The sequence below is a fragment of the Manis pentadactyla genome, chromosome 8, assembly GCF_030020395.1.
Source record: "Manis pentadactyla isolate mManPen7 chromosome 8, mManPen7.hap1, whole genome shotgun sequence".
Taxonomy (NCBI): Eukaryota; Metazoa; Chordata; class Mammalia; order Pholidota; family Manidae; genus Manis; species Manis pentadactyla.
Window position 1 is genome coordinate 126,901,040 of NC_080026.1, and position 26,333 is coordinate 126,927,372.

The window sequence follows — 26,333 nt, forward strand, 5'->3', positions numbered from 1 at the left end:
TCACCACTTCTATTCAACATACTATTGAAAATTTAGCCAAATCAGTCAGGCAACAAAGAGAAATAAAAGGCATCCAAATTGGAAAGGATGAAATAAAATTATCTGCTACCTGATGACATAATCTTGTATGTAGAGCAGCTAAAGATTACACACACACACAAACACACAAAAAAACTGCTAAACCTAATAAATACATATGACACCTAATATTTAAAGAGTGGAGGAGAAAAAAGAAGGAGAAAAGAAACCAAAAGAACCCTTAGATTCTGTTTGAAATAGTGTAATAAGTGAGGTAAACTAGACTGTTAGATAGTAAGAAAGCTGTCCTCCTTGAACTCTTGATAACCACGAATCTGAAGCCTGCAATGGCAATAGTACATATCTGTCGATAATCACCATAAATGTCAATGGACTGAATGCACCAATCAAAATACATAGAGTTACTAAATGGATACAAAAACAAGACCCGTCTATTTGCTGCCTATGAGGGACTCACTTCAAACTCAAAGACATACATAGACTAAAAGTGAAGGGATGGAAAAGATATTTCATGCAACTAATAGGGAGAAAAAAAGCAGGAGTTGCAGTACTTGTGTCAGAAAATATAGACTTAAAAACAAAGAAAGTCACAAGAGACAAAGAAGGAAATTACATAATGATAAAGAGGTCAGACCAACAAGAGGATATAACCATTGTAAATATATATGCACCCAACATAGGAGCACCTACATATGTGAAACAAATACTAACAGAATTAAAGGGGGAAATAGAATGCAATGCATTCATTTTAGGAGACTTCAACATACCACTCCAAAGGACAGATCAACCAGATAGAAAATAAGTATGGAGACAGAGGCACTGAAAAACACGTTGGAACAGATGGACCTAACAGACATCTACAGAACACTCTACCCAAAAGCAGCAGAATACACATTCTTCTCAAGTGCACATGGAACATTTTCAAGAATACATCAAATATTAGGCCACAAAAAGAGCCTCAGTAAATTCAGAAGGATTGAAACTGTACCAACCAGTTTCTCAGACTACAAAGGTATGAAACTAGAAATAACTTATGCAGAGAAAACAAAAAGGCCTACCTACAGACACATGGAGGTTAACAACATGCTCCTAAATAATCAGTGGATCAGTGACCAAATAAAACAGATCAAGCAGTATATGGAGACAAATGAAAACAACTCAACACCACAAAAGTCTGTGGGATGCAGCAAAGGTCATGCTAAGAGGAAGTATATCAAAATACATGTGTACTTCAGGAAAGAACAATCCCATATGATCAGTCTAAACTCAGAGTTAAACTAGAAAAAGAAGAACAAGTGAGGCCCAAAGTCAGTAGAAGAAGGGACATAATAAAGGTCACAGCAGAAACAAAATCAAGAAAAATAAAACAATAGAATCAAAGAAACCAGGAGCTGGTTATTGGAGAAAATTAACAAAATAGATAAACGCCTAACCACACTTACCAAGAAAAGAGTCTACACACATAAACAAAATCAGATAAAGGAAAAATCACTGAGGACACCACAGAAATACAAAGAATTATTAGAGAATACTGTGAAAAACTATATGCTAACAAATTAGATAACCTAGAAGAAATGGACAAATTTCTAGAAAAATACAACCTTCCAGGGCTGACCCAGGAAGAAACAGAAAATCTGAATGGACCAATTACCAGCAACAAAATTGAATTGGTAATCAAAAAACTACCTAAGACCCAAACCCCTGGACCACATGGCTTTGCCACTGAATTTTATCAAATACTTAGTGAACACCTAATACCCATCCTCCTTAAGCTTTCAAAAAAGTAGAAAAGGAGGGAATACTTCCAAACTCATTCTATGAGGCCTGCATCACTCTAATTCCAAAACCAGGTAAAGACACCACACGAAAAAAATTACAGACCAATATCCCTGATGAACATAGATGCAAAAATAGTCAACAAAATATTAGCAAACCGAATTAAAAAATACATCAAAGAGATCATCCATCATGATCAAATAGGATTTATTCTAGGGTTGCAAGAATGGTACAATATTCAAAAATCCATCAACATCATCCACCACCACAACAAAAAGGACAAAAACCACATAATCTGATAGATGCTGAAAAAGTATTTGCCAAAATTCAAAATCCATTTAAGATAAGAACTCTCAACAAAATGGTATAGAGGGCAAGTACCTCAATGTAATAAAGGCTATATATGACAAAACCATAGCCAACATCATACTTAACAGTGAAAAGCTTCCCACTCTCACCACTTTTATTCAACATAGGACTGGAGGCCCTAACAATGGCAATCAGACAGCACAAAGAACTAAAAGGCATCCACATTGGTAAGGAACAAGTTAAATTCTCACTGATTGCAGTTGACATGAAATTGTACATAAAATATCCTAAAGAATCCACCCCAAAACTACTGGAACTAATAGCTGAATTCAGTGAAGTTGCAAGGCACAAAATCAATACACAGAAATCTGTTTCATTCCTATACATTAATGATGAACTAGCAGAAAGAGAAATCAGGAAAACAATTCCATCAAAAAGAATAAAATATTTAGGAAGAAACCTAACTGAGGAGGTAAAAGACCTGTACCTTGAGAACTACAAGACTCTCGAGAGAAATTAAAGTAGACACTCATAAATGGAAATATATCCCATGCTCATGGATAGGAAGAATTATTATTGTCAAAATGGCCATCCTGCCTAAACCAATCTACAGATTCAGTACAATCCCTATCAAGATACCAATGACAGGGGCGGAGCCAAGATAGCAGCGTGAGTAGGACAGTGGGAATCTCCTCCCAAAAACATACATATTTTTGAAAATACAATACAACTATCCCTAAAAGAGAGACCAGAAGACACAGGACAACAGCAGACTACATCCACACCTGCGAGAACCCAGTGCCTGGTGAAAGGGGTAAGATACAAGCCGCAGCCCGGCGGGACCCAAGCGCCCTTCACCCCAGGTCCCGGCGGGAGGAGAGGAGTTGGAGTGGGGAGGGAGAGGGAGCCCAGGACTGCTAAACACCCAGCCCCAGCCATCTGCACCAGAGCGCAGACACACAGTGCATGCGTGGGGTGCTGGAAACTAGGAAAGCAGGACAGTAAGATCTGTGAGCAGGTCCCGCAGCCGGCGACCCTGGGACAAAGAAAAGCGAGTGCTTTTTGAAAGTCTTAAAGGGACAGGGACCCCACAGCTGGACGGAAGCATCCTGGGTCACAGTCCAGCAGCTGGAAATTCCAGGGAACTCTGGGCGCACTAACCCCCAGGGTAACAGCTCTGAGACCTCTCACGGAGGTAAGCAGTCAAACAGCCCCCTGTCCATTACCCTTCCGGGGCCCCGCCATAGCAGAGAAGCACCTGAGGCTGGCCACGCCCAGAGCAAGGCAGCTTCCTCCATACCACCTGGGCAAGATACAGAGACCCAGTCTACACACAATTGCCCAACACAAGCTACTAGGGGATGCAGTTGTCCCAGTAAAGAAAGGCCAGGAGCAAGTGGAAAGAGTTTTGGCTCTCCCAGCTGACAGATGAGTCAATAGCATACCATTGCACCTATCAACATGAAAACTCAAAAAATTTGATCCAGGCAAGACCAACCCAGAAATCTTCGACATCTTCTACATCTTCCTCTGAGAAGGAACCTGGGGATATAGATTTAACCAATCTTCCTGAAAAAGAATTCAAAACAAAAGTCATAACCATGCTGATGGACTTGCAGACAAATATGCAAGAAATGAGAGAGAATACAGAAATAAAACAATCTCTGAAAGGACTTCAAAACAGAATGGACGAGTTGAAAGAGACCATTAATGGACTAGAAAACAGAGAACAGGAATGCAGAGAAACTGATGCAGAGAGAAATAAAAGGATCTCCAGGAATGAAAGAATATTAAGAGAACTGTGTGACCAATCGAAATGGAACAATATCCGCATTATAGGGGTACCAGAAGAAGAAGAGAGAGAAAAAGGGATAGAAAGTGTCTTTGAAGAAATAATTTCTGAAAACTTCCCCAAACTAGGGAAGGAAATGGCCTCTCACACCAAAGAGTTACACAGAACTCCCATGACAAGGGATCCAAGAGGGGGCCACACCAAGACACATAATAATTAAAATGGCAAAGATCAAAGACAAGGACAGAGTATTAAAGGCAGCCAGAGAGAAAAAAAAGGTCACCTACAAAGGAAAAACCCATCAGGCTATCATCAGACTTCTCAACAGAAACCCTACAGGCCAGAAGAGAATGGCATGATATGCTTAATGCAATGAAACAGAAGGGCCTTGAACCAAGAATACTGTATCCAGCACGATTATCATTTAAATATGAAGGAGGGATTAAACAATTCCCAGACAAGCAAAAGTTGAGGGAATTTGCCTTCCACAAACCACCTCTACAGGGCATCTTACAGGGACTGCTCTAGATGGGAACACTCCTAAAAAGAGCACAGAACAAAACACCCAACATATGAAGAATGGAGGAGGAGGAATAAGAAGGGAGAGAAGAAAAGAATCTCCAGACAGTGTTTATAATAGATCAATAAGCAAGTTAAGTTAGACAGTAAGATAGTAAAGAAGCTAACCTTGAACCTTTGGTAACCACAAACTTAAAGCCTGCAATGGCAATAAGTACATACCCTTCAATAATCACCCTAAGTGTAAATGGACTGAATGCACCAATCAAAAGACACAGAGTAATAGAATGGATAAAAAAGCAAGATCCATCCATATGCTGCTTAAAAGAGACTCACCGCAAACCCAAAGACATGCACAGACTTAAAGTCAAGGAATGGAAAAAGATATTTCATGCAAACAACAGAAAGGAAAAAGCAGGTGTTGCAATACTACTATCAGACAAAATAGACCTCAAAATAAAGAAAGTGACAAAAGATAAAGAAGGACATTACATAATGATAAACAGCTCAGTCCAACAAGAGGATATAACCATTATAAATATATATGCACCCAACACAGGAGCACCAGCATATGTGAAACAAATACTAACAGAATTAAAGGAGGAAATAGAATGCAATGCATTCATTTTGGGAGACTTTAACACACCACTCACTCCAAAGGACAGAGATCCACCAGACAGAAAATAAGTAAGGACACATAGGCACTGAACAACACACTAGAACAGATGGACCTAATAAACATCTACAGAACTCTACATCCAAAAGCAACAGGATACACATTCTTCTCAAGTGCACATGGAACATTCTCCAGAATGCACCACATATTAGGCCACAAAAAGAGCCTCAGTAAATTCCAAAAGATTGAAATCCTACCAACCAACTTTTCAGACCACAAAGGCATAAAACTAGAAATAAATTGTACAAAGAAAGCAAAAAGTCTCACAAACACATGGAGGCTTAACAATATGCTCCTAAATAATCAATGGATCAATGACTAAATTAAAATGGAGATCCAGCAATATATGGAAACAAATGACAACAACAACACAAAGCCCCAAATTCTGTGGGACACAGCAAAAGCAGTCATTAGAGGAAAGTATATAGCAATCCAGACATATTTAAAGAAGGAAGAACCATCCCAAATGATTAGTCTAATGTCATAATTATCGAAATTGGAAAAAGAAGAACAAATGAGGCCTAAGGTCAGCAGAAGGAGGGACATAGTAAAGATCAGAGAAGAAATAAATAAAATTGAGAAGAATAAAACAATAGAAAAAATCAATGAAACCAAGAGCTGGTTCTTCGAGAAAATAAACAAAATAGATAAGCCTCTATCCAAACTTAAGAGAAAAAGAGAATCAACACACATCAACAGAATCAGAAACGAGAAAGGAAAAATCACGACGGACCCCACAGAAATACAAAGAATAATTACAGAGTGCTATGAAAACCTATATGCTAACAAGCTGGGAAACCTAGGAGAAATGGACAACTTCCTAGAAAAATACAACCTTCCAAGACTGACCCAGAAAGAAACAGAAAATCTAAACAGACCAATTACCAGCAACGAAATTGAAGCAGTAATCAAAAAACTACCAAAGAACAAAACCCCTGGCCAGATGGATTTACCTCGGAATTTTATCAGGCATACAGGGAAGACATAATACCCATTCTCCTTAAAGTTTTCCAAAAAATAGAAGAGGAGGGAATATTCCCAAACTCATTCTATGAAGCCAACATCACCCTAATACCAAAACCAGGCAAAGACCCCACCAAAAAAGAAAACGACAGACCAATATCCCTGATGAATGTAGATGCAAAAATACTCAACAGAATATTAGCAAACCGAATTCAAAAATACATCAAGAGGATCATACACCATGACCAAGTGGGATTCATCCCAGGGATGCAAGGATGGTACAACATTCAAAAATCCATCAATATCATCCACCACATCAACAAAAAGAAAGACAAAAACCACATGATCATCTCCATAGATGCTGAAAAAGCATTGGACAAAATTCAACATCCATTCATGATAAAAACTCAACAAATGGGTATAGAGGGCAAGTACCTCAACATAATAAAGACCATATATGATAAACCCACAGCCCACCTCATACTGAACAGCGAGAAGCTGAAAGCTTTTCCTCTGCGATTGGGAAAAAGACAGGGATACCCACTCTCCCCACTGTTATTCAACATAGTGCTGGAGGTCCTAGCCACGGCAATCAGACAAAACAAAGAATTACAAGGAATCCAAATTGGTAAAGAAGAAGTTAAACTGTCACTATTTGCAGATGACATGATATTATACATAAAAAACCCTAAAGACTCCACTCTGAAACTACTAGAGCTAATACCAGAATTCAGCAAAGTTGCAGGATACAAAATTAACACACAGAAATCTGTGGCTTTCCTATACACTAACAATAAACTAATAGAAAGAGAGATCAGAAAGACAATTCCATTCACAATAGCATCAAAAAGAATAAAATACGTAGGAATAAACCTAACCAAGGAAGTGAAAGACCTATACCCTGAAAACTATAAGACACTCTTAAGAGAAATTAAAGAGTGGGGAAGGAGGGAGAAGGGGTTTGAAGGGCATTATGATTGGCACACATGGTATGTGTGTGGGTTCATGGGGAAGACACACAATGTAGCACAGAGAAAAGTAGTGACTCTGTGGCATTTTACTATGCTGTTGGACAGTGACTGTCATGGGGTGTGGGGGGACTTGATAATATGGGTGAATGTAGTAACCACAATGTTGATCACAAGGTTGAAACCTTCATAACAGTGTACGTCAATGATAACCTTAATTTTTAAAAACTACATTTCATTGTACACACTATATATATGGCTATAAGCTTCTACAATATTGATAATATTGTTTCCTCTACCTAGAATGCCATTCGTCTCTTTATTTCTACAACAAACTCCAACTTGGCGCTCTTTTTCGTGTTTGTGGGATTTTGGTTTGTACCAGGTTCTTTTGATGTTTCGTATTTGTAATGAATAATATGGAATAAAACATTGTGCAGGCGGCACCTTTTAGTGTTCAGTAGCTTTACTGTCTGGAGTTGCTCAGCACCTGAAATGATGGTGGGGGTTGCACTCCAGTGGTCCTGGTGCTGCCAGGAGGAATAATCTCTTTCCTGGTTCTCGGTTGCAGTCCCTGCCTCAACTGCTATGGCCAGTGAGCCAACTGCACAGGGAGCAGCCTCTATGCTATGCCCCTGTAGCTGCTGTAAGTGGGGCCACCCTCTGGCTGTCCTGGCACAATGGTGGGCCAGCAGATTTGCAAGCTGGTGCTCACTGGGAGGAAGGAGTAGCAGACTGCATATTTCAGTGTGGGGGGGCATCAGGTTGCATTGCCAGCTAGGGGGATGGAGCGCCTGTAGCTCCTGAAAGTTCCCAACCTGCTGGGCTGAGTGTGCTGGGACAATTTTGTCCACCTGTCCTTTTTCCTCAGCAGCAAGCTTTGTGCAATCCTTGCCCCTTTAGCATCCCTCTCATTGGGAAGTCTCTCAGAGTGCCCACCTTTCTTTTGTCCCAAAGTGGCTGGTTGTGGGTACCTGTTCTCCACAAGCAGCTGGAATCTAGGTCTCTCTGAGTATTCCACCTGTCTTTGCTTTCCAGCCCCACTAATCTCCAGAGCACCATGAAATGTAAGTTTGTGCTCCCAGAGCAGATCTCCAGGGCTGGGTGTCCAGCAGTCTTAAGTCTCCCCTTCCTCTCTCCCTGCTCCGTTTCTCTTCCGCTGATGAGCTGGGGTGGAGGAAGGGCTGGGGTCTCACCAGATCATCCCTTTGCTACTTTACCCTATTCCATGAGATCTCTTTTCTCCAGATGTAGGCAGTCTGTCGTAGTCTTCTTTCCTGTTGCTCTTTCAGGATTAGTTTTATTTATATTTTCATATTATATATGGTTTTGGGAGGAGGTTTCTGTCTCACTTCTCATGCTGCCATCTTTATAAGTCTTAAGTTTATACAATGTAATTTTAAATATTCTTTTGTTATGAAGGCTAGAGTTTTCTTATCTCATTAAGGAACATGTTTTACTTAGTGATACTACATTATTTTGAATTCTTTTTGGTAGTCTGTCAACTGACATACATGTTTGTGTGCCGTTGTTACTTAATGAATCTTGGTCTGTTATTACAAACAGTTCCTAGATGAACAAAGGAAGATTGTTGAGACTTAAAATTGATGGTATGCTGCTCAAATTTTTACTACACAAGAAAAAATTTATAATTGCTGACATATTTAAGGCAAAGCCTAAATAAATAAAGTATGTTTTTATTTGTCTATTTGTTTCTAGAAATGAAGTCAATGGAACATGAAAGTGGCCAGTTAAATGAACTTCAAAAAGAAAAGAGTGAATTAATAGAAGAATTATTTACTCTGCAGAAAAAACTTAAAGGTATTATATTTATGAATTAGTTTTATTTTGCTGATGAATATAGTTACATACACGTGATTGGGTTGTGTTATTCTTTCAAAATGTATTAACATATGTGGCTATAGTGCTATTATTGGTATAAAAAAGAAATAGGTAAAACACTGAATTGAAACGTTAAATCTGATATTTTTAATGTTACAAATTTTATTATCTTTTCTTGTGCCCTTAATTGCTATATTAGAGTAGGAAAATAAAAATCATTGCTACATACATTTTGCATTAAGTGCCACAAATTAGAGCATTATTTTTGTGAATGAATAAAGATAACTTTTATGTTTAATTTTTAGAAGATTATAAAAGTTTTCTTAATTGTTTAGTTTTTGAAGATAAAAAGAATGAAGCCATTTGTACTACCAAATACCTAGAGGCAGAAAAAATAAAAATCAATGAAAAGCCTCAAAATGATGCTGAATGCTTAAGGTAAGAATTGCCTATTATACTTTTGATAAAATCTGATAATTTTTCTAGTTGTCATAGATTTCAACATAAAGCTGAATGCAAGAGTTTTTTTTTTTTAACTTCCAGATGAAAACATTATGTCCTTCCATGTGTATTCTCAAACATACTAATAAGCAAATGCTTTGCTGGCTAGAAAGCATGACCCATGGGTTTCATTATGCATCAGGTTGATAATACTGAAATCAGTTTTATCTTTTCTTCTACCTCATGGACTCAGTGTTATTCATATCCTAGTAGATGAAGACAGAGTATTGGTTCCATAATTCTCCTTTCTGTTATTCCTTTTTTATAAAAATGGTTGAAACGGCTTTTTATCTTTCTAGATTTCAGGGGGAATAATAATAATCTATTTTACTTGAAATTTATTATCCTGGTTTTATGCCTAAAGAAGAAAATGTATTTTCTTTATGAAATAATTTAGTTATGTATTTGGGTATGAAGTATTTCTTATGTATTTGGGTAATGGAAAAATGGCTGATGTGAGAGATGACATAGTCATACACAAAAGAGGAATCCCCCCAGTTTATTAATTTCGCTACTATTTATTAAAAATTCAGTGTTACATTTTGCTGACTTAATTTTAAAGAAGTTCTTATACTTTCTTCGCTTAATATAAGGAAAGAAACTTCATTACCAAATCTGCGAAGAAGGAAATTAGACCTTCTTTCATGTAAATCATATAGAAATATGTCCAGTAGAGCTGAACAAATGCTTCATATTAGCAGTGTATTGCTTTAGGCCATAATTATAGAAGATTGTTAGAAAATATTTGCAATTTAATTTTGTGTTAAGTTTTATAAGCATGAAATATCAATCTCTTGAGTGATATGTGTGATGCAGACCGAGTTTTTATAATGACAATCTGCTCATTTTGTTTTTTACACTTTTATAAACGGTAATGCCCACTGGTATCATTATAGTTAATAATGTAAGGGCTTCCGATATGAACTCCAGTTTTGTGGGTTTATCACTCAATCATAAAAATTTGCCCTGGGTTAAAATTAAACACACAAAGTCTGTTAAAGAATGTTTTTTCCTTCACAGATGGTAGCAGATTAAATTTGGATAGAAAGAAACATCAGTCTATATACCTAGCCAATTCTTCACATTTTAGCAGCTATTAAATGAAATTCCATTATTTGTCAATTCCCACTTGAAATTCTTTGATATGTGTAGCTTAATTTCCTATTGTAAGTTTATGATATGTTCCATGGAAGTTATTTCAAGTATGAAGAACAGAGTCAAAAACACTGAGTATAAATATTTTAGGAAAGAGGGTCATTAGTCTTATAATTAATGCAGTACCCAGATAGCAATTAATGCAGTACCAAGATAGCAAGAAATGATAATGTCACTTAGTCAACATCATGAAAGCCAAAATTATGTTGGTTTTATCCCTAACTTCTGGAGTAGTCTTTTTCATCTGTGCATTCAAATGTACTGAATTCTGTGATAGTTGCCTTTTTCTTAGATTTTCAGGTTTAACTGCTACTTGGAATGGATGCTATTTTTTTTGCTATCATTAATGTACAATTCCATGAACAACATTATGGTTACTAGACTCCCCTTTATTATCAAGTCCCCACCACATACCCCATTACAGTCACTGTCCATCAGCGTAGTAAGATGCTATAGAATCACTACTTATCTTCTCTGTGTTATACTGCCTTCCCCATGTCCCCGCTACCCACATTATATGTGCTAATTGTAATGCCCCTTTTTCCCCTTACCCTCCCTTCCCACCCATCCTCCCCAATCCTTTCCTTTTGGTAACTGTTAGTCCCTTCTTGGGTTCTGTGAATCTTCTGCTGTTTTGTTCCTTCAGTTTTTTCTTTGTTCTTATACTTCACAGATGAGTGAAATCATTTGATACTTGTCTTTCTCTGCCTGGCTTATTTCAGTGAGCATAATACCCTCTAGCTCCATCCATGTTGTTGCAAATGGTAGTATTTGTTTTCTTCTTATGGCTGAATAATATTCTGTTGTGTATATTTACCACATCTTTATCCATTCATCTACTGATGGACACTTAAGTTGTTTCCATTTCTTGGCTATTGTAAATAGTGCTGTGATAAACATAGGGGTGCATATGTCTTTTTGAATCTGGGATCTTGTTTTCTTCAGGTAAATTCCTAGGAGTGGAATTCCTGGGTCAAAATGGTATTTCTATTTTGAGTTTTTTGAGGAACATCCATACTCCTTTCCACAATGGTTGAACTATTTTACATTTCCACCAGCAGGAGTTTCCCCTTTCGCCACATCCTCTCCAACATATGTTGTTGTTTGTCTTTTGGATGTTGGCCATCCTAACTGGTGTGAGGTGATATCTTATTGTGGTTTTAATTTGCATTTCTCTGATGATTAAGGATTAAGGATGTGGAGCATCTTTTCATATGCCTGTTGGCTATCTCAATTTCTTCTTTGGAGAAGTGTCTGTTCAGATCCTCTGCCCATTTTTTAATTGGATTATTTGCTTTTTGTCTGTTGAGGTGCATGAGCTCTTTATATAATTTGGATGTCAACCCCTTATCGGATATGTCATTTATGAATATATTCTCCCATACTGTAGGATGTCTTTTTGTTCTACTAATGGTGTCCATTGCTGTACAGAAGCTTTTTAGTTTGATATAGTCCCACTTGTTCATTTTTGCTTTTGTTTCCTTTGCCCAGGGAGATATGCTCATGAAGAAGTTGCTCATGTTTATGTCCAAGAGATTTTTTTCCTGTGTTTTTTTCTAAGAATTTTATGGTTTCATGACTTATGTTCAGGTCTTTGATCCATTTTGAGTTCACTTTTGTGTATGGGGTTAGACAGTGATCCAGTTTCATTCTCTTACATGTAGCTGTCCAGTTTTGCCAACACCAGTTGTTGAAGAGGCTGTCATTTCCCCATTGTATATCCATGGCTCCTTTATCGTATATTAATTGACTATGTATACTTGAGTTTATATCTAGGCTCTCTAGTCTGTTCCGTTGGTCTATGGGTCTTTTCTTGTGCCAGTACCAAATTTTCTTGATTACTGTGGCTTTGTAGTAAAACTTGAAATCAGGGAGTGTAATTCCCCCACTTTATTCTTCCTTCTCAGGATTGCGTTGGCTATTCAGGGTCTTTTGTGGTTTCATATGAATTTTAGAACTATTTACTCTAGTTCCTTGAAGAATGCTGTTGGTATTTTGATAGGGATTGCATTGAATCTATAGATTGGTTTAGGCAGGATGATCATTTTTACAATATTAATTCTTCCTATCCATGAGCATGGATGTGTCTCCATTTAGTGGTATCTTCTTTAATTTCTCTCATGAGTGTCTTGTAGTTTTCAGAGTATAGGTCTTTCACCTACTTGGTTAGGTTTATTCCTAGGTATTTTATTCTTTTTGATGCAATTGTGAATGGAATTGTTTTCCTGATTTCTCTTTCTGCTAGTTCATCATTAGTGTATAGGAATGCAACAGATTTCTGTGTATTAATTTTGTATTTTGCAACTTTGCTGAATTCAAATATTAGTTCTAGTAGTTTTGGAGTGGATTCTTTAGAGTCTTTTATGTACAATATCACGTCATATGCAAACAGACAGTTTGACTTCTTCCTTACCAATCTGGATGCCTTTTATTTCTTTGTGTTGTCTGATTGCCATGGCTAGGACCTCCAGTACTATGCTGAATAAAAGTGGGGAGAGTTGGCATCCTTGTCTTATTCCTGATCTTGAAGGAAAAGCTTTCAGCTTCTTGCTGTAAATATAATGTTGGCTGTGGGTCCATCATATTTGGCCTTTATTATGTTAAGGTACTTGCCCTCTATATCCATTTTGTTAAGAGTTTTTATCATGAATGGATGTTGAATTTGTCAAATGCTTTTTCAGCATCTATGGAGATGATCGTGTGGATTTTGTCCTTCTTTTTGTTGATGTGTTGGATGATGTTGATGGATTTTTGAATGTTGTGCCATCCTTGTGTCCCTGGGATAAATCCCACTTGATCATGATGGATTATCTTTTTGATCTATTTTTAATTCAGTTTGCTAATATTTTGTTGACCATTTTTGCATCTATGTTCATCAGGGATATTGGTCTGTAATTTTCTTTTTTTGTGATGTCTTTGCCTGATTTTGGTATTAGAGTGATATTGGCTTTGTAGAATGAGTTTGGGAATAATCCCTCCTCTTCTACTTTTTGGAATCCTAAGGAGGATGTGTATTAGGTCTTCACTAAGTATTTGATAAAATTCAGCCATGAAACCATCTGGTCCAGGAGTTTTGTTCTTAGGTAGTTTTTGATTACCAGTTTAATTTCTTTGCTGGTAATTGGTCTATTCAGATTTTCTGTTTCTTCCTGGGTCAGCCTTGGAAGGTTGTATTTTTCTAGAAGGTTGTCCATTTCTCCTAGGTTATCCAGTTTGTTAGCATATAATTTTTTATAGTATTCTCATAATTCCTTGTATTTCTGTGGTGTCCATAGTGATTTTTCCTTTTTCATTTCTGATTCTGTTTTTGTGTGTAGACTCTCTTTTTTTCCTTGATAAATCTGTCTAGGGGTTTATCTATTTTGTTTATTTTCTCTAAGAACCAGCTCCTGCTTTCACTGATTTTTTCTATTTTTTTATTCTTCTCGATTTTATTTATTTCTGCTCTAATCTTTATTATGTCCCTCCTTCTACTGACTTTGGGCCTCATTTGTTCTTCTTTTTCTAGTTTCATTAATTGTGAGTTCAGACTGTTCATAGGGGATTGCTCTTCTTTCCTGAGGTCGGCCTGTATTGCAATATACTTCTTAGCACTGCCTTCACTGCGTCCCACAGATTTGGTGTTGTTGAATTATTGTTGTCATTTGTCTCCATATATTGTTTGATCTCTGTTTTTATTTGGTCATTGATCTATTGATTATTTAGGAGCATGTAATTAAGCCTTCATGTGTTTGTGGGCTTTTTCATTTTCTCTGTGTAATTTCTTTCTAGTTTCGTACCTTTGTGATCTGAGAAGCTGGTTGGTACAATTTCAATCTTTTAAATTTACTGAGGCTCTTTTTGTGGCCTAGTATGTCATCCATTCTGGAAAATGTTCCATGTGAACTTGAGAAAAATGTGTATCCTGTTGCTTTTGGATGAAGTGTTCTGTAGATGTCTGTTAGGTCCATCTGTTTTAATACGTTGTTCAGTGTCTCTGTCTCTTTAGTTATTTTCTATCTGATTGATCTGTTATTTGAAGTGAGTGGTGTGTTGAAGTCTCCTAAAATGAATGCATTGTATTCTATTCCCCCTTTTTTTCTGTTAGTATTTGTGATCCTGTTTTGCGTGCATAGATATTTATAATAGTTATATCCTCTTGTTGGACTGACCCCTTTATCATTATGTAATGTCCTTCTTTGTCTCTTGTGACTTTCTTTGTTTTGTAGTCTAATTTGTCTGATACAAGTACTGCAGCTCCTGCTTTTTTTCTCCCTCTTAGTTGCATATAATATCTTTTTCCATCCCTTTACTTTCAGTCTGTGTATGTTTTTAGGTTTGAAATGAGTTTCTGGTAGGCAGCATATAGATGGGTCTTGTTTTTTTATCCATTCGATGTCTCTATGTCTTTTGATTGGTGCATTAGACCATTTACATTTAGGGCGATTATCGATAGGTATGTACTTATTGCCATTGCAGGCTTTAGGTTCGTGGTTACCAATTCAAGGGTAATTCCCTTACTGCCTAACAGTCTAATTTAACTCATTTGTATGCTATTACATACACAACCTAAAGGTTCTTTTTTTCCCATCTTTTTCTTCCTCTTCCATTCTTTATGTGTTAGGTGTTATATTCTGTACCCTTTGTCTATCCCTTGATTGACTTTGGGGGTAGTTGATTTGATTTTGCATCTGCTTAGTAATTAACTGTTACACTTTGCTGTGGTTTCATTTCCCCTGGTGACGTTTATTTAGCCTCAGGAATAGTTCCATCTATAGCAGTCCCTCCAAAATGCACCATAGAGGTGGCTTGTGGAAGGTACATTCTTTCAGCTTTTGTGTATCTGAAAATTGTTTAATCCCTCCTTCAAATTTAAATGAGAACCTTGCTGGGTAGAGTATTATTGGTTCGAGGCCCTTCTGCTTCATTGCATTAAATATATCATGCCACTCCGTTCTGGCCTGTAAGGTTTCTGTTGAGAAATATGACAATAGCCTGATGGGTTTTCCTTTGTATGTTATCTTTTTTCTCTCCCTAGCTGCTTTTAAAAGTCTGTCTTTATCCTTTATCTTTGCCATTTTAATTATTATATGTCTTGATGTTGTCTTCCTTGGGTCCCTTGTCTTGGGAGATCCATTCATCTCCATGGCTGGAGAGACTGTCTCCTTCCCCAGATTGCGGAAATTTTTAGCAATTACCCCCTCAATAACACTTTCAGTCCCTTTTTTTCTTTCTTCTTCTTCTGGTACCCCTATAATGCTAAAATTGTTCTGTTTGGATTGGTCACACAGTTCTCTCAATATTCTTTCATTCTTAGAGATCTTTTTCTCTCTGTGTCTCAGCTTCTTTGTATTCCTCTTCTCTAATTTATTCCATTTACCATCTCTTCTAGTATATCTAATCTGCTTTTAAATCCCTCCATTGTATGTTTCATTTCAGATATGGAATTTCTTAAGATTGAATCTCCATCTTAAGTTCGTCCCTGAGTTCTTGAATATTTTTCTGTACCTCCATGAGCATGGTTATGATTTTTATTTTAAACTCTCTTTCAGATAGATTTGTGAATTCAGTTTCATTTCACCCTTTTTCTGGGGTTTGTGAGATTTTGGTATGAACCAGGTTCCTTTGACGTTTCATATCCCTAGTGCCCAGAAGCTCCAGTCTCTGGAGCTGCTCAGCCTCTAGAGTGAGGTTGGTGGTCGTAGGGGAGTGGTGCTGGTGCCTGGGTGGAGGAATGAGCTGTTTCCTGCTTTCCAGTTGCAGTGCCTGTCTCCAGTGTCAGAGCCAGTGGGCCATGCACACCGATGTAAGCCTCTGTGCTTTGTGTCTCTATCTATTGTAGGTGGGACCTCCCTCTGGCTGGCCTGATGCCAGTGCAGTGACTGGTGGTTTGTGAGCCGGTGCCAGCAGGCCAGGAGGAAGGCTCAGCAGGCTGCGTGTCACAGTGGGGGACTTGGGAGCTGAGTAGCCAGCCAGCGGGATGGAGCACCTGAAGCTTCTCAAAGTTCCCAACCTTCTGGGAAGAGTGTACTCAGACAACCTTGTCCACCTATCCTTTCTCCCATGTAGCAAGCTCCATGCAAACCCCGCCCCTTCAGCAGCTCTCTCGCTGGTAGGAAGCCTCTCAGACCACCTGCCTTTCCTTTGTCTCAGAGTGGGGGGATGTGGATCCCTGTCATCCACAAATGGCCAGAATCTCAGTCTCTCAAGCACTCCACCTGTCCCAGCTCCCCAACCCCACCAACCTTCAGAGCACCACACAATGTAAGTTTGTGCTCCAAAGCATACCTCTAGGGCCAGGTATTCAGCAATCCCATGCTTCCACCCCATCCCCCCCCTCCGTTTCTCTTCCTCCTGCCGGTAAGTTGGCATGAGGGAAGGGCTTGGGTCCTACCTGATCAAGGCTTTCATATGTTACCCTGTTTCATGAGGTCTCTCTGTTTGTGAGGTCTATATACAGTCTCTCCTGTTGCTGTTTTAGGGCTCGTTGTATTAACTATATTTGCACACTGTATGTGGTTGGGGAGGAGTTCTCAGTCTCACCTCTCACACCACCACCTTGAATTGGGATGGATGCTATTTTTATGTCAGGGTTTCTCAAACTTGATACTGATGACATTCTGAGCCAGGTTATTCTGTGTTGCTTGGGGCAGAGTGCTGTCGTTTGCCCTGTCAGATGTTTGGCAGCATCTCTGGCATCTATCCAGTAGATGCCAGTAGCACCTTCACCCCCAGGTGTAACAACCAAAAATGGCCCCAGATACTGCCATGTGTCCTTGGGCAGAGTGGTGGAAAAAGTTGTCTCCAGTTGAGAAACAGTTTTATTTTATGATTATTATAATTGTACTTCTACTTTCATTAAATGTCAAGCAGTAAGAAAGCAATTACAAAAAAATTAATGCTGGTTCATCTCTATGGGCTTATTGTTTCTACCTTTATTAATTGGAAAATTTTGATATATATTGTATTCTGTGTATGTGATTGAAACTCTTTTATAATGATTTTGGGGGTTTTTTTGAAAGTTAATCTGCCATGGTCAATTTATTTGTTTAATTCTATCTTGATGCCATTCATTCATGTAGAGAACCAGTACTTTATATTCACAATAGTTTAATGGTCCCCACTTGAAGTAATCTTTTCCCATTTATAAATACCAAGATACTTGTTTATTTAAAAGATTCTGTTGTGAAGAGTGTGGAATCATTACCATATGATAAGAGAGCTAGCTCATAGATATTGCTATAATTAACACTTAAGTCCAAGGTTGAGTCAAATCATAAGAAGATTCTGGTAGGGTTGTGTAACTATGACTGAACTAGTTTTTCATCTAGTCCAAAGGGGACAAAAATGATGAACCTCAGGGTCTTGAGAGGCAGTAAGCATAGAGGTTAGTATTACAAACCCCTTTGAAAACCTGTATTTACTAGGTTCGTGACCTTGGACAAAGAATTTATCTATGCCTCAGTCTCCACATCTATGAAAGGAGATTAAGCACCTACCTCACAAGATTACAAGAAAAACCAAATTATATAAAGCCCTTAGAACAGTGCTTGGTGCACAGTAAATGCTCAATAATCATTAGATGTACTTGTAATTATATAATACTTATGATTTCATTCTTATTTAATATTACCCATTTGGATTTCATGCCTTTCAAGCTTCTTTTTCATTTTTCTTCTGCTTATCCTTTAAATGCAGAGACTCCCTAAAGGTTAATCATTGATTATCCTCTTGCTTTGTACTCTCCATCGTCTAGCTCACATGGTCTAATGGTTTTAGTTATCATGTATAGATGATTTCCAAGTCTTTGTTCCTAATTCCTTTCCTAGCTCCACTCCTGAATTCCCCCAAATTTAATATAAACATAAAAATAGATTTCAAGTGATGCTGTCCTGGTTAAAAAAATAAACAAACAAACAAAATCTTTCCAAAAGTTCAAGGGCCTTCATAATCTCTGCCTATCCATTATCTCCTTCCATTTTTACCACATCCCCTGTACTGAGGGTGCATCAGAATACTATTTGTGGAAAACCAAACATCCCACATGATTTCACACCTCTGTTTCTTTATTTTCCATTAGCTAAAATCCACTTAGTCCTCAAGGCTTACATGTCATTTTTTCTGGATATCACTCAAATCCAAAATGTACCAGACATTTTTGACGTGTTCACAACCTCATCATTCTCACCCTACCCCAGTTCATTATCCAGTTTTGATGCTTTTATGTCCAAAATATGTCTTGAATCCTTCCACTTCTCTATCTCCATTGCTAACATCCTAGTTCTAGCCACCAGCCTCTCACCTGGATCCGAGTAGTGTTCTCTCTTGTGCTCTACCCTCATCCACTCTTGTACCCTCCAATCCACTGTAAATTGATTCATGTCATCCCCCTTATTAAAATCATTCCATGGCTTCATAATGAACATAATGAAACAGAGTCCTTAGCATGACCTATATGACTTGTCACAATATGGCCTTTGACCACGTCCCTGATGTTATTTTCAACCATGGTTCTCACTCTGCTCCCTCAGGCACTCCAGCATCTTTGCTAATAGAACTTCACTATTCACTAACAGAAGTGTCTCTGTAGCATTGATTGTGTAGCCTTTACCTGTTTTGTGAATCCTTGGCATATGTAATAGTTAGTAATGCTTCTAAATAATATAAAGGAAATTTTGATGATAGAATCAATTGATTATTTAAAGTTATATTCTGATATAAATGTGCCTATTTGCAAATGTCTCTAAACTTTGAAATCATTTTGCTTATTGTATGAACAATATGTAATATTAAAAATAATCACTTTCAAAATTCATTACTATCTTTGATATCACAATACAGGTTTCTTTTTCATTTTCATGTTTACCTTTATAAACAATCCCTTTTAATATGTGGGTGGGGAAGATGATAGAAAGTATGTGGTAAAAGGAGGTGCCTAATTCAGCTGACCCAGGATTTAGAATAACAGAGGTGCTGAGAGGACCCCTTTCTGTTTTACCTCCTCCTCAGCAGATCTTTCTGGCTCAGCTTTACACACCTATGAAAGTTCTTCCCTTTCTGCTGGTGGCCTGACTGAGGGAAGACAAAAATAGAAAATCGAAATTCTGTTTTCACCCATTCAAATCTACTTTCAGGAGTAAATTGTATATAAAAGAGAATCCACTGTGTATCTTTAAAAATAGTATTTTTGTGTTTAAATGGGACTAAAATAATTTTAATATGAATAAATGTATAGAAATGCTGTTAAGACAATCAAGCCATGGAAAAACTAGTGATAGTAGAAACAACTACTTATTAAACCTCTCGTGGTATACTTAAAGAATCCAAAAGGATAAGATTAATAGACAATATATAAGATTTTAAATGACATGTGTCAAAAATGTGGAATGATAAACTCTAAGATATTTATAGTAATTATGAAAGGAGGTAGTTTATCAAACAGTCAACAGATAAAAAATTAAAGCAAACACTAAAATCAGTAGTTTTTCATTCATGTGTTTATCCAACACATGTATAAATGCCTGTGTTGTACCATACACTGTGCCAAGATTAAAAAAATAAGGCAGTTGAGTTATACTGCTTATCAATTAAATGCAAATTAAAACCACTGAATATCAAATTTTTTCTGTCAATTTTTTTTATTTTGGTATCATTAATCTACAATTACATGAAGAACATTATGTTTACTAGGCTCCCCTTTCACCAAGTCCCCCCTACATATCCCTACACAGTCACTGTCCATCTGCGTAGTAAGATGCTGTAAAATCACTACTTCTCTTCTCTGTGTTGCACAGCCCTCCCCGTGCCCCCCACATACTACACATGCTATTCGTAATGCCCTCTTTCTTTTTCCCCGCCCTTATTCCTCCCTTCCCACCCATCCTCCCCAGTCCCTTTCCCTTTGGTAACTATTACTCCATTCTTGGGTTCTGTGATTCTACTGCTGTTTTGTTCCTTCAGTTCTCCTTTGTTCTTATACTCCACATATGAGTGAAATCATTTGGTACTTGTCTTTCTCCGCCTGGCTTATTTCACTGAGCATAATACCCTCTAGCTCCATCCATGTTGTTGTGAATGGTAGGATCTGTTTTTTTCTTATGGCCGAGTAATATTCCATTGTGTATATGTACCACATCTTCTTTATCCATTCATCTACTGATGGACATTTAGGTTGCTTCCATATCTTGGCTATTGTAAACAGTGCAGCGATAAACATAGGGGTGCATCTGTCTTTTTCAAACTGGAGTGCTACATTCTTAGGGTAAATTCCTAGAAGTGGAATTCCTGGGTCAAATGGTATTTCCATTTTGAGCATTCTGAGGAACCTCCATACTGCTTTCCACAATGTTTGAACTAATTTACATTCCCACCAGCAGTGTGGGAGGGTTCCCCTTTCTCCACAACCTCGCCAACATTTGTTGTTGTCTTTTCGATTATGGCAATCCTTACTGGTGTGAGGTGATATCTCATTGTGGTTTTAATTTGCATTTCTCTGATGATTAGTGATGTGGAGCATCTTTTCATGTGCCTGTTGGCCATCTGGATTTCTTCTTTAGAGAACTGTCTATGCAGCTCCTCTGCCCATTTTTTAATTGGATTATTTTCTTTTTGTTTGTTGAGGTGTGTGAGCTCTTTATATATTTTGGATGTCAATCCTTTATCGTATCTGTCATTTATGAATATATTCTCCCATACTGTAGGATACCTTTTTGTTCTATTGATGGTGTCCTTTGCTGTACGGAAGCTCTTTAGCTTGATATGGTCCCACTTGTTCATTTTTGCCTTTGTTTCACTTGCCTGGGGAGATATGTTCATGAAGAAGTCATGTTTATGTCCATGAGATTTTTGCCTATGTTTTTTTCTAAGAGTTTTATGGTTTCATGACTTACATTCAGGTATTTGATCCATTTTGAGTTTACTTTTGTGTATGGGGTTAGAGAGTAATCCAGTTTCATTCTCTTACATGTAGCAGTCCAGTTTTGCCAGCACCATCTGTTGAAGAGACTGTCATTTTCCCATTGAATGTCCATGGCTCATTTATCGAATATTAATTGGCCATATGTGTTTGGGTTAATGTCTGGAGTCTCTATTCTGTTCCACTGGTCTGTGGCTCTGTTCTTGTGCCAGTACCAGATTGTCTTAATTATTGTGGCTTTGTAGTAGAGCTTGAAGTTGGGGAGTGAGGTCCCCCCTACTTTATTCTTCCTTCTCAGGATTGCTTTGGCTATTTGGGGTCTTTGGTGTTTCCATATGAATTTTTGAACTATTTGTTCCAGTTCATTGAAGAATGCTGTTGGTAATTTGATAGGGATTGCATCAAATCTGTATATTGCTTTGGGCAGGATGGCCATTTTGACGACATTAATTCTTCCTAGCCAGGAGCGTGGGACGAGTTTCCATTTGTTAGTGACCTCTTTAATTTCTCTTAAGAGTGTCTTATAGTTTTCAGTATATAGGTCTTTCACTTCCTTGGTTAGGTTTATTCCTAGGTATTTTATTCTTTTTGATGCAATTGTGAATGGAATTGTTTTCCTGATTTCTCTTTCTATTAGTTCATCATTAGTGTATAGGAAAGCTACAGATTTCTGTGTGTTAATTTTGTATCCTGCAACTTTGCTGAATTCCGGTATTAGTTCTAGTAGTTTTGCAGTGGAGTCTTTAGGGTTTTTTTATGTATAATATCATGTCATCTGCAAATAGTGACAGTTTGACTTCTTCTTTACCAATTTGGATTCCTTGTATTTCTTTGTTTTGTCTGATTGCCATGGCTAGGACCTCCAGTACCATGTTGAATAACAGTGGGGAGAGTGGGCATCCCAGTCTTGTTCCCGATCTCAGAGGAAAAGCTTTCAGCCTCTCGCTGTTCAGTATGATGTTAGCTGTGGGTTTATCATATATGGCCTTTATTATGTTGAGGTACTTGCCCTCTATGCCCATTTTGTTGAGAGTTTTTATCATGAATAGATGTTGAATTTTGTCGAATGCTTTTTCAGCATCTATGGAGATGATCATGTGGTTTTTGTCCTTCTTTTTGTTGATGTGGTGGATGATGTTGATGGATTTTCGAATGTTGTACCATCCTTGCATCCCTGGGATGAATCCCACTTGGTCATGGTGTATGATCCTCCTGATGTATTTTTGAATTTGGCTTGCTAATATTTTGTTGAGTATTTTTGCATCTACATTCATCAGGGATATTGATCTGTAGTCTTCTTTTTTGGTGGGGACTTTGCCTGGTTTTGGTATTATGGTGATGTTGGCTTCATGGAATGAGTTTGGGAGTATTCCCTCCTCTTCTCTTTTTTGGAAAACTTTAAGGAGAATGGGTATTATGTCTTCTCCGTATGTCTGATAAAATTCCAAGGTAAATCCATCTGGCCCGGGGGTTTTGTTCTTTGGTAGTTTTTTGATTACCGCTTCAATTTCGTTGCTGGTAATTGGTCTGTTTAGATTTTCTGTTTTTTCTGGGTCAGTCTTAGGAGGTTGTATTTTTCTAAGAAGTTGTCCATTTCTCCTATGTTTTCCAGCTTGTTAGCATATAGGTTTTCATAGTATTCTCTAATAAATCTTTGTATTTCTGTGGGGTCCGTCATGATTTTTCCTTTCTCGTTTCTGATTCTGTTGATGTGTGTTGACTCTCTTTTTCTCTTAATAAGTCTGGGTAGAGGCTTATCTATTTTGTTTATTTTCTCGAAGAACCAGCTCTTGGTTTCATTGATTTTTGCTATTGTTTTATTCTTCTCAGTTTTATTTATTTCTTCTCTGATCTTTATTATGTTCCTTCTTCTGTTGACCTTAGGCCTCATTTGTTCTTCTTTTAACAATTTTGATAATTGTGACATTAGACCATTCATTTGGGATTGTTCTTCCTTCTTTAAATATGCCTGGATTGCTATATACTTTCCTCTAACGACTGCTTTTGCTGTGTCCCACAGAAGTTGGGGCTTTGTGTTGTTGTTGTCATTTGTTTCCATATATTGCTGGATCTGCATTGTTATTTTGTCATTGATCCATTGATTATTTAGGAGCATGTTGTTAAGCCTCCATGTGTTTCTGAGCCTTTTTACTTTCTTTGTACAATTTCTAGTTTTATACCTTTGTGGTCTGAAAAGTTGGTTGGTAGGATTTCAATCTTTTGGAATTTACTGAGGCTCTTTTTGTGGCCTAATATGTGGTCTATTCTGGAGAATGTTCCATGTGCACTTGAGAAGAATGTGTATCCTGTTGCTTTTGCATGTACAGTTCTATAGATGTCTATTAGGTCCATCTGTTCTAGTGTATTGTTCAGTGCCTCTGTGTCCTTACTTATTTTCTGTCTGGTGGATCTGTCCTTTGGAGTGAGTGGTGTGTTAAAGTCTCCCAAAATGAATGCATTGAATTCTATTTCCTCCTTTAATTCTGTTAGTATTTGTTTCACATATATTGGTACTCCTGTATTGGGAGCATATATGTTTATAATGGTTATATCCTATTGTTGGACTGAGCCCTTTATCATTATGTAATGTCCTTCTTTATCTCTTGTTACTTTATTTGTTTTGAAGTCTATTTTGTCTGATACTAGTATTGCAACACCTGCTTTTTTCTCTCTGTTGTTTGCATGAAATATGTTTTTCCATCCCTTGACTTTAAGTCTGTGCATGTCTTTGGGTTTGAGGTGAGTCTCTTGTAAGCAGCATATAGATGGGTCTTGCTTTTTTATCCATTCTATTACTATGTGTCTTTTGATTGGTACATTCAGTCCATTTACATTTAGGGTGATTATTAAAAGATATGTACTTATTGCCATTGCAGGATTTAGATTCGTGTTTACCAAAGGTTCAAGGTTAGCTTGTTTACTACCTTACTATCTAACTTTACTCACTTATTGAGCTATTATAAGCACAGTCTGATGATTATTTTTCTCCCTTCTTATTCCTCCTCTCTATTCTTCATATGTTGGTTGTTCTGTTCTGTGTTCTTTTTAGGAGTCCTCCCATCTAGAGCAGTCACTGTAAGATGCCCTGTAGAGGTGGTTTGTGGGAGGCAAATTCCCTCAACTTTTGCTTGTCTGGGAATTGTTTAATCCCTCCTTTATATTTAAATGATAATCATGCTGGATACAGTATCCTTGGTTCAAGGCCCTTCTGTTTCATTGAATTAAATATATCATGCCATTCTCTTCTGGCCTGTAGGGTTTCTGTTGAGAAGTCTGATGATAGCCTGATGGGTTTTCCTTTGTAGGTGACCTTTTGTCTCTCTCTGGCTGCCTTTAATACTCTGTCCTTGTTCTTGATCTTTCCCATTTTAATTGTTATGTGTCTTGGTGTTGTCCTCTTTGAGACCCATCTCTCAGGATTTCTGTGTGCCTCTGTAGTCTGAGCAACTATTTCCTCCCCCAGTTTGGGGAAGTTCTCATCAATTATTTCTTCCAAGATACTTTCCATCCCTTTTTCTCTCTCTTATTCTTCTGGTACCCCTATAATGCGGATTTTGTTCCTTTTTGATTGGTCACACAGTTCTCCTAATATTGTTTCATTCCTGGACATCCTTTTATCTCTCTCTGCATCAGCTTCTATGCGTTTCTGTTCTCTGGTTTCTATTCCATCAATAGCCTCTTGCATCTTATCCATTCTGCTTATAAATCCTTCCTGAGTTTGTCTCACTTCTGTAATCTCCCTCCAGACATCTGTGATCTCTCTCCAGACGTCTGTAATCTCCCTCCGAACGTCATCCCTTAGCTCTTGCATATTTCTCTGCAGCTCTGTCAGCATGTTTATTTTTATTTTGAATTCTTTTTCAGGGAGACTGGTTGGGTCTGTCTCTGCCGATCCTCTTGCAGGTGTTGTCTGAACTATCTTGGACTGGACTAAATTTTTTTGCCTTTTCATGGTGATAGCGGTGTCTGTAGGCAGGTAGCGGGTGTGTCAGCTGGGAGAAGAATGTCCTTTCCTGCTTGCTGGATGCCTTGCCCTTCTCCACTGCCTGTGTTAGTTACCCGCACTCCTGGAGCAGCCACCGGGTTAGTCCCGTAAGCTGCTGTGGGCAGTGCCTCCCTCAGAGCAGCACGGAGCCCTGCAGGAAGTGGCAGCCATGCCAGGTGCACTCCTCCATGATAGCAGCACCCCTGCCGGGCAGCTGTGTAACAGCAGCGGCCTTTGGGTCTGGCCCGGGTGGCTGTGCATTGGGCTGGGATTCCAGTCGGCTGCTGGGAGCGCACTTGCTCCCTCTGGCTCTGCTGCAGTTGCGCACGGGGCTCTCCTTCGTGGGCCTCTACCGGGCTCCTCTGGCTCCACTGCTGCCGGTGCGCACCAGCCACACCTGGGCTATTCAGTCGCCACCGCTGCGGGCTCACACAAGTCTCTCCTGGTTCATCCTGGTGCCGTTGGTGCACGTGATCTGCTCTTGGACCCTTCTGGCACCGCTGACCCTGACATGCGCTGCCACTCTCCCTCTACTGGGCCAGTGTGTTGAGGTCTGTGCCAGTTGGAGGAACAACTGGCAGGCTGCTTAGTGCCATGAGGCACTTCAGAGCTGTGCTGCCTCCCCAGGGTTTAGGGCGCCTAAGGTTCCCCAGGATTCCCAGCTGCTGGCGAAGGGTGCCAGGACAACTGTGTCCAGCTATGGGGTCCCTGTCTCTTTAAGACTTGCAGAAAACACTTGCTTTTCTTTCATCTCAGGGGCGCTGGTTGAGGGGACCTGCCCACAGGTTTTGCTTTTCCGTTTCTCTAATATCCTGCACCCTGTGCACCTTGTGTCTGCTCTCTGGGTGTGGATTTCTAGAGCTGGTTATTTAGCAGTCCTGGGCTTTCACCCCCTCCCCGTTCCGACTCCTTTC

At 38.5% G+C, this 26,333-nt stretch overlaps 1 protein-coding gene across 1 annotated transcript in view; it reads left to right on the forward strand.

Annotated features, from left to right (window-relative positions):
* Positions 1-26,333, forward strand: part of CCDC172 (coiled-coil domain containing 172) — a 76,410-nt gene that overhangs the window by 30,586 nt on the left and 19,491 nt on the right. Inside the window, exons 6-7 of the mRNA XM_057506377.1 lie at positions 8,762-8,863; positions 9,220-9,322. Coding sequence (XP_057362360.1) covers positions 8,762-8,863; positions 9,220-9,322 — 205 coding nt within the window. The remainder of the gene's footprint in view (positions 1-8,761; positions 8,864-9,219; positions 9,323-26,333) is intronic.